The 15,932-nt window shown below is 42.0% G+C and overlaps 1 protein-coding gene across 3 annotated transcripts in view; it reads right to left on the reverse strand.

Annotated features, from left to right (window-relative positions):
- Window positions 1-15,932, reverse strand: part of RIMKLB (ribosomal modification protein rimK like family member B) — a 41,490-nt gene that overhangs the window by 9,274 nt on the left and 16,284 nt on the right. For all 3 annotated transcript variants that reach the window (XM_035141260.3, XM_088658968.1, XM_088658970.1), the window contains 2 exons: window positions 14,146-14,365; window positions 1,608-1,838 (listed from right to left, as the gene is read on the reverse strand). In XM_035141260.3, the coding sequence (XP_034997151.1) occupies window positions 1,608-1,838; window positions 14,146-14,320 (406 nt within the window). In that variant the 5' untranslated portion in view covers window positions 14,321-14,365. The remainder of the gene's footprint in view (window positions 1-1,607; window positions 1,839-14,145; window positions 14,366-15,932) is intronic.

Consider the following 15,932-nt stretch of genomic DNA (forward strand, 5'->3'; position numbering starts at 1 on the left):
GTCGGAAGAGCGCCAGAAACAGCGTGTGCACATGCGCACTGGTGCTCCTCCGTCCCAGAAGTGTGCTGGAAATAGCTGAGAGGTCTGCTAGGGAGTGGACCGGACCGGCCTCAAAAAACGTTGCCGCCCCTGATGCAATGCATTGGAGAGGTTTGCTTAGCTACACATTTAACAGGCAGGAAATGCTTATAGGATGGTCACCATTATAAGAACATACTGTTGCTAAGCTTCCATAACTAAAAGCAACAAAAGATTAAAAAAAGCTGTGGGGGAAAGGTACCTATCATCAGTGCATTAATAAAAAAACCAACATGCTTATGCCTCATTCATTCATTTTGTTTACATACCATTTCGATATCAATTCAAATTAACCATTCAATCAGAAAAACCTTACTTAAAATGCCTGCTGAAATTTAAAAATCCCAGTGTTGAAATGCATTTACTCAGGCATCCCCAAACTTTGGCCCTCCAGATGTTTTGGACTACAGTTCCCATCATCCCTGACCACTGGTCCTGTTAGCCAGGGATCATGGGCGTTGTAGGCCAAAACATCTGGAGGGCCGCAGTTTGGGGATGCCTGCATTTACTGGTCCTCACCCCATCCACCACTGCACCCAGGCAGAGGTTGAGATATTGCAGTCTCTCCTGACTCAGGTGTTATGGAGAAACAGAGCTGCATGTCATCAGTGTACTGATGACACTTTGCCCCAAAATGCCTTCCAATATAGAATAGTAGAGACAAGACAGTGCCCTCCAGTGCAAGGATCACAGGGCCAAAACCCCATTCCCCCAATGTTATCCCCTGGACACACCCCTGCAGGTAGGAGCAGAACCACAGTAAAACAGTGGCCCCACGGTTGGTCAAGGAGGATTCCATTGTCAACGGTATCACAAGTCACTCATATAGAGAACTAGATACAGGGTCACACTCGCCAGGTTCCATTCTCGAACCAGATCAACCAATTCAGTTCTAAAACTGCCGGAATCCAGATTGAAACAGGTCCAGATAATCCTCCAGGAGCTCCTGCAACTGTTCTGCTACCGCTCTACCATCTTACCCAAGAATGGGTTATTTATGACCAGGTAGTAGTGGTCATTTATGACCAGAGCCAGTGTGCTGTAGTGGTTAAGAGCGGTAGACACGTAATCTGGGGAACCGGGTTCACATCTCCGCTCCTCCACATGCAGCTGCTGGGTGACCTTGGGCTAGTCACACTTCTTTGAAGTCTCTCAGCCCCACTCACCTCACAGTTTGTTTGTTGTGGGTGAGGAAGGGAAAAGCGAATGTTAGCCGCTTTGAGACTCCTTCGGGTAGTGAAAAAGCCGGATATTCAAATCCAAACTTTTCTTCTTCTTCTTTTAGACCACAAGGCCCAGGGTGAGCTTCTTCAGAAGTGGACACACTAACACCTGTTTAAGGAAACGAGGCCCAACTCTATTCTTATTTGCCACTTGGCAATTTGTCACTAGTCAACTTGTAGAGTCTTGATTCTTTTTTTCATTCGTTCAGATTTCCCCAAACCACTCAGAGTTTTAGTAAGGATCTCACTTGCTCCAGGTACAAGGTCACAATGGACAATAGCATTATTTTAATCTAGGTGGCTTACCATAGGAAAAGGTGTCTGGAAGAGGCACACCATGGCCAGCTAGCTCCTGGAAAGTCCAGAACTTATTGACACAATTAAGTATGGCTTGGGGACGATTCATGAGCCGGCAGCCCATCTTCTCCAGATGGCGAAGAACTGTAATGTCACTGTCACTTTGGACCCATGGTGTTGGCACACGCACCACCACTACCTGTGGGTAAGCAGTGATGAGTTCCCCGTTGACTCGAAGACCTGCAGCAATAATAAATGAAGGAAGGAATGACAATCTGATAAGAAAACCAAGGACCAATCCTCCCCTTCCCACAAAAAGTAGATTAAAAAATGCCAGCTCTAGGTAACAAAAGCATTTTAATAATCCATGTGACAAGAATGGTGGAATTAGCCACAGATACACACTACTGATCCATCACTAATGTACCAGAATACTCCAAAATGTTATCTACTCAGTTTATCATCTTTTCAGTCTGCTTTTTTCAGCCAAGAAACCACACCCTTCTTTTACAATGGTGGAATACTTTTCCCATGGTCTTTAGCCAGTAAGCAGATTTCTTTATTTCTGAGTTTCCAGAAAGGCAGTAATATTAAGTGTCCTGCAGCAAAACCAACCTGCAATTCAACATAACTCCATGCATGGCTGAGAATTGGTTTGTGCCTTATTTTGGATCAGATTCCTTAAGAAAAGGGCCAGATCTTTTTCAAAAAAAAAAAAAAGACAGCAGGGGAGAAAGAAAACAATATTGCTAGCCTGGGAGGCTATTTTGACTTTAAATCCCATGTAAAGAACAATCCATTAAAAAATCATTTTATCCATTATATGAATCATTTCAGAAAGAAGTGGCTCAGCAACCTTGGGGCTAACACACATGCCTCAGCCCCTAGACCAGGGGTCAGCAACCTTTTTCAGCCGTGGGCCGGCCCACCATCTCTCAGACCATGTGGTGGGCTAGACTATATTTTGAGGGGGGGAAATGAACGAATTCCTATGCCCCACAAATAACCCAGAGATACATTTTAAATAAAAGCACACATTCTAATCATGTAAAAACACTAGGCAGGTTCCACAAATAACCCAGAGATGCATTTTAAATAAAAGCACACATTCTACTCATGTAAAAACACATTGATTTCCGGACCGTCTGCGGGCCGGAATGAGAAGGCGATTGGGCTGCACCTGGCCCCCGGGCCTTAGGTTGCCTACCCCTGCCCTGGACCAGGAATGGCTAACCTGCAGGCCTGCCAAAGTTGTGGAACTACAACTCCCATCATCCCTGACTGCTGGAGTCCAACAACATTCCAAAGGTCAGAGGTTAGCTATTCAGCTGCACATGCGTGATTGCCACTACTGAGTCTCTGGGTCCCATCATCAAGGCAGCACCCATAGGTTCTGTGAAGCTGATGAAGTGACAGGGAAACAAAGCCATCCCAGCTGCCTTCTCCTTCTCTGCCCTCAACAGGGAAGAACACCTGCCATTTTGAACTATGTGTTCCCAAGCCCTAGTGGAAGCGTGGGGAGAAAAGTGAGGCTGATTTCGTGTTTGACTTGTGTCTCAGAAATACACCTTCCCCAATGGGGAAGAGCCTGTGAATGGTGACTGGTTGTTCCTAGGAAATGAGGGAAAGAGAAGAGGAAGAAATCAGTCTTATGCCTCAGGAAGTGCTTTCTCCAGTCATAGGGGAAAGGAAAAATAACAGTGGTGCCATGCAAGGCATTCTCCTTTTTCTTGTGGGGGATTCCCCCCCCCAGCTCCCTGGAGCTAAGGAAAAGGCAATAGAAAACTAAACACAAAAAGGTTTTAAATGTATGTTTTTTATAACCTGTAGCAGGCACTCCAATTAAGCCTGTTATCTGCTCTCAGGCAGGACAAATCTGGGAAGCTCCCTTAATTTAGTGCCCTGCTTGTACTCAAGAGGGGGTGCTATATGCACAATGACTGCTCTCTCCCCCCCCCAAGCAACCTGGAATAATTTCTTCTGGTTTCTCCTGTTCTCTTGGCACCTAAGATACCTTTCAAACCTGAGTCTGTAGCTGGAGTATAAAATGCCTTAGCAACCTTAGCTGTACATGGCTTAGGATGCTGCCTGCCCTGCCCCCACTGGACATTTTTCAACCTCCACATTTACGGAAGGCAGTAAACTAAGCAAGTTCATGTGCTGTCCCTTCCCCTTCCCCAATCCTGACCTCATAATTTTATAGAAAGAGCAGCAGACGACAAGACACTGCTGCAGCACACTTCATTAGCTGCAAGCGAGCACTGCCGCATTGCAGCTGACTTGTGCTTGTAAAAAAGTGTGGTTACAAAGAGAGATGCACATAATTTCAGATCAAATTCTCAAGCACTGTCACTAACCAAAGCAGGGTATTTACAAGCTAGATACCAATGTAGGAACCTATCATGATCTCTTACGCATGCTAGAGGATTGTTCCAATTTCACAGAAAGATGACTGATGTTATCAAGAGTGTCTAGTCTGCCACGCGTCCTCTCCTAAATCTCAAGTAATACCCGCAATATTTCCAAGACCATTCTCAACTCTACATGTACTGCAGCGAAATGAACTCCCAGGAAAAAAATACCTCAAAAGCATTGGGGAAAGTGGCTACCACCACCACATCTCTAAAGAGTCATAGAAAAAAAATCATCCCTTTGTTTAAACAGCATTCAGACAAAGTGCTTGTTAGTTTTTGTTGTCAACAGTCTGAACATTGGTCAAGTTATTTTACGCAATCAATGTTGTGCAAATTTGCACAATACTGCATTAAAAGGAAATGGAAAAGTCACTTACATCTTCCACAGAATTTCAGAAATGTAACTGTTAACACTGATAATTTAGCATAATGTCACATTTGTAGTTTAAATCTGAAATTAGTCAGGATTAATCCGTTTAACAGAATTGACTTCGGTTACTGCCTTTTGTTAGTTTCAGAAATATAGTCCAAGTAGCAGTAAAATTGAGTCACCTCTACTGAATTTAATGAATTTTGTTTCTTTCGTAGGCTGCGTCCACACTAGGGCATTATACAGTACTACATATGTAGGTCATCGATTGTGTGTTTGCACACGTTTTGTCCACATAAGAATTTTCAGATTTAGTGCCTCCAAATTCTATCTAGCTGTTTCCCAGACACATTGGTTTGCAGTTTGTAGAAACAATTTTATTTGTTTAGCCATAACAAATAAGCCATAACAAAGAAAAAAAAAGACATTCAGAGTTGAGTCACAAATGTGTTTCTTAATTTCCTGGCAGCCAACTCAAATAAAGAAACACACATGGTAACTTAATTTTTATTTTCCCACAGCAAAAAGCACACAAACTTACTTGATGTAACAAAAAAAAACCCCTGCAGCTAAACTAAGAAGGATATTTTTCACAAGGATCTTTATACAGAGGACTGAGTAATGTGGTGAACCATGTCATCTATAACCATTTTACAAAGAGACAGAAATGTTGTTCCAAAGATAATTTCTTACAGCAGCCATCCAGAAAGGTAGAGAGTAAAACGCTAAGCCTTAATTCTGTAAAAGCAATTGTACGTGTAGCCAACGTAATTAACTCCAAGCAATTAGCTTTCTGATGTTACCAAGACAGGAGTGCAGACATGATGGAAATGTGGGCTTGGGAGAGCACATCTTTGTTTGAGTCTGTCTTGCCATGTGACACCCAAAATCTTCCTGATGCAGTTCATGTGGAAAGCGTTGAGGCGTTGCTCCTGGTGGGCGTAAGCTGCCCATGTCTCACCACCAGAAAGCAGTGTGCTCAACACACAAGCCTGGTAGACCTTCATCTTGCTATTGGCCGTTAGCATCCCATTCTCCCTTTTGGAGACATGAGCCATCACTGTAGCTGCCTTGCCAAGACGCTTGTCCAACTCAGCACTGATGGAGTTTACCTGGACTTCACCATAAGCAGCAAACAAAAGGCCTGCTGTATCATAGATAGGTAGGTATGTAGGTAAACAGATAGACAGACAATCCTACAAATTGACTGCAGATTTGATAAAGTTTGGTGGGACAAAAGAAGAATCCAGCTTAGAAGTCAAGAAGAATAGACCTCATACTTCCTCCAGTTCAAAAGATTTGCTTACTTTCAGAACCTGATAGACTCTAGAGCCTGACCTGTGACATGAGAGCTTTTTTTAAAAAGGCAGGAAAGTAGAAACCCAACTGAATAGCTAATATGGGGCATTTTCAGTCTCTTCAGGGTTGCATGTTAAATTAACATGCACTGAGTGAAGTATTACAGAACTCCCTTTTGTCTGTACTGATTCTCCTGCTATCAGCTTCACTAAATAGCCTTGAGTTCTTGAGTTATAAAAAAGAGAAAGAGAAGTTTCCCTCTATCAATCTTCTAGACACACATTAACTCTTTAATTTCTAATACATTTAAATACATTTTGGTCTGTGACCGTTTAATAAAATTTGATTTGATTTGATTTGATACATTTAAGCACTTCAGTATGAAAGAGCAGCAGTAATCTTAAAAAATAGTTTTAAAGCACTTGACAGCCAGTTTTGTGCAGGGAAGGTCAAGGCCACAAGAAACTGGAGTTTACAGCAATATGTTGCTGTGCTAAAAATAAAAATCTGAGGGTGCACTAAGGGCTACATGGCTTTGTACTGTTTCAAAGTGGTCATTTTAACACCATGATTAAAAACATGAGACCTCTCAGGCTAAGGCCAACTTGGGAATCAGCACTGAATCATGAGTTGAATCAATGCCCTATTGAGTTCTATGGCAAAATTCCTCATTAGCTTTAATCCATTCTTTTTGGTTTTTATTTGTCCTGAAAATACATTTTAGTAACTGAAGCAGACCAAATATAAATTAGTTTCAGATTCAGAAACAAGGGATCCCACAAAATTATTTTTTCAAATTGATTTTAGAAAAATTATAGAAATTATCATGAAATAGTTTTTTGGTTAAAAGTAAAATGTTAATCTAGATAAAAACAAAAACCACAAAAAGGGGGGGGAGAGATAAAAGAAAAAGAGAAAAAAGAAAAAGAGAAAAAATAACAGGACAGAAAAATAAAGAACTTCTTATTAGTCTATCAACTATTTGTAAACATTATTCAACTCATCCACTCCAGTATTACACCTAACAAAACCATTTTCTGTAAACCAATATTATCTTCTCTCTTCAAACCCAAATGCCATTCATTCATTTTATCGTGCAAAAAATTTGTAAGAGGTTTTCAATCCTTAGCAAATGTGTTAGCAGTCTTTTTCCTCTGATTAAACATGTCAATTTCACCATCTCGGCTAAGTCTAGTAATGTTAACAACCATCCTTCCATTGATCGTAAATATGAGTCTTTCCATCTTTGCGCATATCAAAGTCTTGCCGCCGTGATCATATATTGGAATAAAGTTCCATAGTCTTTTTTTCTAATTGACCCCAAGTCCCAGCAGGAAGACATAATTAGAGAAAGGGATACTTTTGCAGATCCCATGCCCATCCAGGCTCTTAACGTGGCTTTTGGGAAAGATGTTGTTGTTGTTGTTCACCCCCATTGGGGCTCCCAGGAGCAGACTTCTCCACTTCCATCTCCATACGTAGAAAACAGCTTTTTCAGCGCATCAGAGATCAATCCCCTCTGTTCATTCTTATCTCTAGAGCGAATTCAATAACCAAGATTTATGCCCAGCTTTCATCAATCACCACACAATTATCTCCATCAGCAACCTATCAACAAAAGACGTTCAAGTCCCCTGTGTCCCTTCCTTGGAAGTCCGATCCCTTTTGTCCAATCCCCTTTTAGAGATCCGTATAACATTGCCTACTTCCCACTCTTCTTGTAGAGAGATCAATTTCAGGGCCATGGCAGGGAGTTGGCTCATCCTCAGACAGTGGCAGTGCTGTGGCCTCAGGCAGAAGATGAGTGTTGCAAAGCTGGAGATCTTCGGTAGGATGCTGCCATGGCCTCAACTGTGGTGCACACCCTGGGAGGTGGCAATGCAGTTACAGACAATAGTAAAGTCTGAACATGGTGTTCAGAGCTCATGAATAGGGGTGCTGCTGCCACCTGTGGTAAGCTGGAGACCTTCTGTCAGCGCCTTCTGTATCTGCCAGGACATGGCTGTTGTGGGGCTCAGGAATTGCCTCCCACGTTTCTGATCAGATGCACACTGTGTGTATATAGAGGCCGGCTACAGTGGCTACCTGAGTGGGATGGGGGAAGATGATAGCAGGTGCTACTGCTGCTGTGACAAAGAGGAGGTGGTGGTGGCACCTGCTGCCTATCCTCAGGGATGCTCCTACCACCAGCCCCCCCCCCCAGCTCGCAAGCCAGTTGCAAGGCACACCTGTGCTTCCTAGCCTATTGTAGCTTCTGCTGTGCCTTTGGCTGTGGGTACTATTGGCTCTGGGGTACTTTTGGCAAGTGCCCAGTCTCCTTCTTTGGAGGTCTTTAAGCGGAGACTTGACAGCCATCTGTCAGGAATGCTTTGATGGCGTTTCCTGCTTGGTAGGGGGTTGTACTGGATAGGCCTTGTGGTCTCTTCCAACTCTATGATTCTATGATTCCCTGTGTATGCATGTTTTTGGGTGGGTGGGTGGGTGGGTGGGGCCTACAATAGCATGTATGGGTGTTTGCGAGGTGTGCGTGCCGCGAAGAGCAGGGTGTGATGGTGATCTCTGTGACCTGGTCCTTCCCTGGCCGTATTGTGTTGCTTGGTTGGTACCTGTAGCTGGGAAATTGGTGTAACTGAATACATGGCATGTGTTGACTGCCTGCTGCACTAGGCGCTACTAGAACACCATGTGCACTTTATCTAGTTTGTTTGCATTCCTGTGCTGGTGACTGCAAGATGCTTCCCATGGGTTATATGTGAGCAGCCTCACAATTCCTTTGCATCTGATTACAGGGCTCAAAAACTCTTGGTGTATCAACAGAAGGCCAGAGTTCCCATGGTGATGCTGGCTAAGCTGGCTCTCCTGTAGTTTTTTCTCCACTTCACCAGAATGGGCCCAGCCTAGCTAGCATTTCTCTCCACCTACCGTATATTCCGGCGTATAAGACGATTGAGCGTATAAGACGACCCCCAACTTTTCCAGTTAAAATATAGAGTTAGGGATATACTTGCCATATAAGAAATACGACCCGGCGTATAAGACGACCCCCGACTTTTGAGAAGATTTTCCTGGGTTAAAAAGTAGTCTTATACGCAGGAATATACAGTAAGTATCCTGAATGAACTCTGGATTGGACGTACTATACGTCAGCTAAATAGAAGCTGAGGCAATTTATACCAGTTTCTTGTGCTCAGGATCGCTCCCTTAACTTTGTGTGTAAGCCCCCTCTGCCCCGTTTTGCGACATCTTTATAATGTTTTGGGGCTACTTCCAAGTTTGACGCCGTGTGCGCATGATTGCGAGACATTTGGACACGCCTAAATCGGCCATTGCCTGTATAGGAAAGCGTTTTGTCCAGTACAATCACCTTTATTCTTTATATAAAGACTGGATAAAAGAACAAATAAAATCCTTCCTACAGAAAATGGGAGAAGTAATATCACAATTAAAAGTATTTATGAATCAGACTTTATTAAAAGTAACGTAATATGAAAACTAAGTGTCACTATGCTTTACATGCATCTTTGTCATAATCCAAAGAAAGCACTTTTCAAATATCACTTGCTGTTGTATGTTAAAAAAAAAAAAAGTAGCCCAGCATATTTGGAAAAGTGGACAACAAAAGGCACAAGAGAAATTTCCAGGGGGGTAATGGAATTATTTATGGGGGAAATTAATATACGGTATATAGAATAGATTCTACACTAGAGGAGAACTGATTTAAGATGTTATCACAATGAAAATAAATACAACAATTTCTTTATTTCATAAAATTTATACACGGCTTGATTGTAAACCAAACAAACAAACAAACAAACCTCAAAGCAATTTACAGATTAATATTTAAACAATCAATAAAACTCTTGATTTATTGCTGGAAGTGTAGAAACAAATGTGTTTTGGCCATTGCTGGTGGTCCTGTGCTTATACTGAAATAGAGGAGTTGCTAGCTTTTGTCTCTCCAGATGGTGGATGCCAACTCCCATTAGCCTCACTCAGCATCAAGGATTCTGGGTACTGGACACCAACAACATTTAGAGAGTCACAGGTTAGCTACCCCTGTAACTAGATTTGTTTGGAATCAAATATTAAAAACTATTCATTTCAGCTTCAAAGTCTGGATCCCAAAAAATATTCCCATTAACAATATTTAAAAGGAACTGCACCCAAAGATAAATAAGAAATGTTATTTTATGATAGGTAAAGCCAGAATACCATATGCTAAATACTGGAGGCGATGTGCTCATAAATATTTAGCATTCTTACATACAGCTTTTTGTCAAATCATGACCTCAAAGTGATCTACATCAAAACAAAACATACCAATGAATTACATAAACAAGACGGTAAATAATAGTAACACTACTACAGGCTTTTTTAAAAAATAAAAAAGTTAAATTAAATTAAATTATTGCTTCTAGGCACTGGTTCAACACCAACACCAAATTTCATTTGGACTGGATGGTATAGAGGTAGAACTTAGTGTCATCAGAATGCTGATGGCACTGGTCTGTAAAACCCCAAAAGCTGCCCCCAACAACTTCATATAGTTGTTAAACAGCATGGGGTGGGGGGCAGGACAGAGCCTTACAATGTATCACAGGACCCAGCAAAACCACTGTGTTATCAAGGCCCCAATCCGCAACCTGCAGAGTCACTCCAGAAAAAGACCATAGTCAAATGTTGTCAAAAGCTGCTGAGAGAAAGGGCAGGATTAATAGGGTTGCACCTCCCTTATCTCTCCCTTGACACAAGTCATCAATTGGAGTAACCAAAGTATATTGGTGCCAAAAGCGGGAATAAAGCTGGATCAAAATAGAGCAAAATGCATCTTTGAGGGAGGGGGTCTGATAGTGCCTGTCACCATAAAAGAAATGGTAGTGTGAGTCCCCACCTTAAGAGGCCCTCCCCTCGACCCAGAAGATATTGCGCAGCTGCAAATACCCACTTCTTGAGCAAGGTGCTCAAGAGGGTTATGGGGCTACAGTCAAGCTTGATGAAATAGATTATTTATCACCCCACAGGCCATAGGTGTCAAGTTCTCCCTTTTTTTAAAGGAAATTCCCTTATGCTGAATAGGCTTCCTCGCGAGAAAAGGGAAAACTTGACAGCTATGCCACAGGGCCACCCAATCAACACACTTCAGCTAGTTCATATAAGCAAATATATGCAAGGGTTGACAGCAAAAGTAGTTGGCAAATTATAGAATTCAGCTGTCTTGCATAAAAATGACTTTATGGGTGGGTGTGAAATCAAGATATTTTTGAAAATGAGTTTTCTGCATAGTGCAGGAACACAGAGTTTCTAGAGTAGGAAACCTGTTTCCATTGTTGAAATTTAGCGCTTTCACATGCAAATAGTACCTCTAGAAATTTGAACATATAGCTGCGCTTCCTGAGATAATTTAATGCAAGATGCCAGGGACTGACTGAACCAGGAAACTCAATCACTAAGCTCTGGCCTCTGCCTTGAGAGTGACACATTTGGATTGACGGATAGACTGTTTTGACTTAGACCAGGGAAACGTAAGTTCAAATCTCTACTCATTCATAAAACTCACTTGAGCCAGACATACAAACTTGTTCTCTCAAACAAACCTTTGGCAGATTAATGCATTACTTTTATTTCACTGACAAAAAAAATTAGGATGAGATAGTACAAGATGGCCAGATAACAACATGCAGCACCATCTATACCAGGCATCCCCAAACCTCGGCCCTCCAGATGTTTTGGATTACAATTCCCATCATCCCTGACCACTGGTCCTCTTAGCTAGGGATCATGGGAGTTGTAGGCCAAAACATCTGGAGGGCCACAGTTTGGGGATGCCTGATCTATACTATACTGTTGCAAGAAGATTTGAGGTGATGACCTCTTTGCTATATTAACAGTAAAACTGAAATTGTCCTGTTTTGCTTGCATAGCAGACTAGAATTACTCCAAGGTGCATCAATTGTAAATGTCTGCCCTCCAGCCACACCACAGCTGTGACCATTCCGTGCCAGTGTTAGAAACAGATATGAAAGCTAGGATCTAAATGGCACCTTAAACCTTAAACAATGGAATGTCTAGGTGTGCTTTTTTTATAACAAGAACACAAAGCTGAAAATGAATGAACTGCAGCTAAAATATTAGGTTCAATTTTTACATAGTCTAGTCCTTCTCCTGCCCACCCCAATAGAATTCTTAAGAGGGTCTCTTCTCCAGTCTTCAGAGAGTAGCTGGAAGTGGGGAGGCAGAAAAGGGTCCTCCTTTCCTTCCACTCTGCAGTTTTAATCTGAAATCTTAGGTGCAGCACTGCACCCAGAGCTCAGAAACTGCTCTCGCTAATTAAATTCCCTTGTCGCAAAATGTGCCTAGAACAATGGGAGTTTTGAACACAGTTCCATGCACAAACATCAAATCTCCCTGTAGGAGAGACAAGCACAGGAACAATCCCTGGCCACTACAGCCACAAATTCATGTGTATTTAAGATTTTCTAGAATTCAACATACATTTAAAAGATAGTAAAACTGATTAGGCAGTAGAAATTATATGGAGAAGACAATTATGTAAGACCATCTTCCAACTGTCTCCTCCACTTCATTCCAGAACTCCATGTTCAATTCATTAGCCATGCATCCATTTTGTAATCTGGCAAGCCTGTCACACAAGATTCTTCTTCCTCTTCAGCTGTCCTTTATCCTCGTCTAAGCAACCTTGCCACAAGCACATTCTTCATTGCAGTGACTGACTTGAAATATCCCCAGGTGGTGACAATTTGCCATGCAACTGCAACAGCAGGGGCAGCTGCTCAGCTCCAGGGCTATGTAAAGGGCTATGTACTTTGTACTGTACACAGAATTGTAGAGTTGGAAAGGTACACCAAGGGTCATCTAGTCCAACCCCCTGTAATGCAGTAATGAAATGCAAGCCTCTTATTTACAATTATCCTACAATGGCACCATCTTTACAAAGCCACTCCCTAATTATGCCATTTCGTCCACAAAACCATTTTTAGCAAATAAGCTCTGCATTTATCTAAGTGGTCCTGTAATAAAAGCTTCTTTCCAATATTACTATTATTTTGTAGGTACCTCCTCCCATTTTAAAGCTCTGTGGAACAGTGGATCACAAAGTTGCTCACAGCAGTTGGTGCCCTAGGCACCTCTGGGGAACATGATCCTCCTAATTTCTTCAAGAACATGGTGAAGGGAAAGGGGTACAGGGGTGATCTTGATGTCTCTTGTGAGAGCTCAGGATAACAGAAACAAGAGACCATGTATCCAAAGTGCAGCAAGAAGGACCTCATCACATGAACCACAAACTGCGTTTGAATTACAACCTACCTACTTAACCACAAACAATTAAGCTTGCTTCTTCCGACCCAAATTGCAGCAAGGAATGCATTTTCAGTGAGGAGGGGGTATGAAAGGAGAGTTTAACCCTTCATCAACTGCAATCCCCCTTCCTGATTAGCCCCATTGCAATTAGGCTTGCAAAAAAACAAACAAAACCAAGCCTCATATTGTCTCCAACAGAAGGGTTTTTGCAAGCCTAATTGTAATAGAGGAGAGGTGAGACAAGTAATGGTACTGTGGGGCTGACAGGGAGGCCCCTGTGGCTGCCCAACCCTGCTGTGTTAGGTATAAAGAAGTCAGAGTTGAAGCTCCTATCCAAGCTAAAGGTCTGCATAGTAAAGTCCTCATCCTTTCTCATAAAACAATTGGGCTGGAGTAGAGCCATGCCCATTGACTTTGGAAATGTTGCCATAAGAATCACAGGAGTCAGAACAGAATTGGAAACCTAAGTTATGTCTACTGTGAAAAGCTCTGTAGACAATAGTGGTGTCATCTAGTTACAGCAAATTTTCTGCAGGTGCAGCAGTAGAAAAAGGGACACAATCCACCCTGGTGTAGAGCCGCATGGAAGTATATGTCTCTAACACAATTTTAAAATCAATGTGTAGCAATATCAGGAACTACATGCAAAGCCTTTGTGGTGAGTGAAGCTTTAATGTCTGCTACTGCTTCCACACTAGTACTTGGTACTCAGAGGGCACAACCTGATTATGCACATGGCAGATAGGGGCAAATAATTTCTCTGAAACCCCCAAAGCATTGGCAAAGGAGGCTGTGCTTAAGCCACTAATTTTTAAAAAGCTGACGCTCAGCCTTGAAGCAACACTCAGGCAGAAAAATACCACACAATTTGAAATGAAACACAAACTTTTCTCAGTTTTGCTTTTTGACATTTATAATTTAACAGCTCACAGGCAAAGGCATTAGTGCCTGCAAGATCAGGCCAATGACCCATCTAGTCTAGTATCTTGTTCTCACAGTGGCCAAGCAGATTCCCATGAGAAGTCTGAAAACAGGACCTGAGTGCCATCACACTCTTCACAATTGTAATTATCAGCAGGTGGTAACTTGCATGATACACCATGTCCTCCCAACTGTCACCTTTCCATACAACCTTTATTCTTACCAAGGTTTCCTTGCTCAATGGTCAGGACCACTTCATCCATCACCAAAGCTCGGAAGTCCAGGTCCTCTTCACAACATTTGGCCTTGAGTGCTCTCAAGATTTGTTGTTGAGGGTAGTCTTCCCTAATACGACGATCCGTTAAAAACCAGAGCCTGGGAGCAACCGAACTACACATCTTGAACTAGTCCCACAGACGTCAGGTCTCCTTTGAAAGGAATGTCTAGAAAATTAAAGAAAGAAATTTAGCACACAAAAAGGTTTCTATCTTTCTCATTTACTGTACTATTATTTATTTGTATACAATGAGTAATGCATGTGATCAATTTAATCTCAATCCACTTCAATCTAGACTTTACTTTTGCACATACCACACTCCTTAGAATGATATTACATCCTGAGTGTTCTTAAAACTGTCACCTTGGCTCACAGCATCCATTTGAAATCCCAACTGTGTTATTGAGGAAGATGAAAGCTAAAACATTTAACTAAACTGTCTTTGATACATCTGTTTCATCAATCACTTATTTTTCCATATATAAATAATGTCTGACAGTATCCTTTTAGGATCCAGGGCCTGCTTAGGCTGTTTGGTTGCTTTAAGATTGGCAAGCAACACATATTTACGTAGTTCTGCAGCAAAATACGGCAACATCAGGAAGATTAGTAACACTACTGAAAATGCCTTCACTGATAATCTCAAATACCATAGGGGGAGGGAGAAGAGAAGAGGGAGGATCCCTGTTCCTAAGGATAATTTAATCATTTCCATAAACCATACATGCCAAACCTAGTATGAAATATCTCAAGGATTTAATACTAAGGTGGGGGTAGGGTGGTGAAAGGGCCCATATAATGAAAGGACGCCTGGCTGGCAGTCAGACATTTTCATTTCAACACAGAAAGTGGGGCAACAAGAATGAGCTGTGCCCCTATCTGCACAGCCTCACCACAGGCGCCCTTTCTGGGTCATGCTGGAGTGTGACAAAGGTCAGAAACCTGAAAGTGGGTTTTATTACAGAACTGTGGAAGTTGCCCTATAGTTTAAGATGTCTTGGCTTTACAACACTCTTAGGTTTTATAATAAAAGTTATATTAATCTTAAAAATCAAATACAGTTCGTCATACTGGTATGAAATATGACATGAAGACTCAACTTGATGAGAGGTATAATTTGGCAAAATGAGAAAGTTCTAAAGAAAATGGCTGAGTTTCTATACTGAGGTCCAAGGATCATACATTTCCTCTCCCTGCCAAACAGTTCCTCATTTGGAATGTTTAAATAATATTTTGTACTTTTTAAATCAAATATAATGCAGGCCTGTCCCTTTCACTGGTTTGCAAATCCACTGTGGATTCCTAAAGTTACAAGTTTCGATGCTCATTTTAATGACTGTCAACTGATCTAAGGGCAAATTATGCAACATGTCCGAATGTCAGACTGAGACCAAGTGAAACCTGTTTCTCCAAGAGAAAATGACCCAGCAATGACTTGGGCAGACTATAGTACTGGATGTCAAAAGTTAGAAAAAGTTTCCTGTTCGTGCTCTATCAAGGGTCGCATGCTGATGGTGGGAGAAACCAGAGCCAACATTGGGGCAAGGTTAGCTCACTTTCTCCCCACTTACCCCACATTCTTCCTTCCTACCTGCCTAACAATATGCTAGAGAAAGTGACTGATTGTTCTTGCCAGAGGGCTTCCTGCTTCCCCTTTGCCCTTTCCAGGTCCTCCACCTGTATGAAATTAGGCCAAATGGGAGCAACATCCCATGTGTACAAAGTGAGTGAGT

The sequence above is a fragment of the Zootoca vivipara genome, chromosome 15 (assembly GCF_965207765.1).
Source record: "Zootoca vivipara chromosome 15, rZooViv2.hap1.1, whole genome shotgun sequence".
NCBI lineage: Eukaryota > Metazoa > Chordata > Lepidosauria > Squamata > Lacertidae > Zootoca > Zootoca vivipara.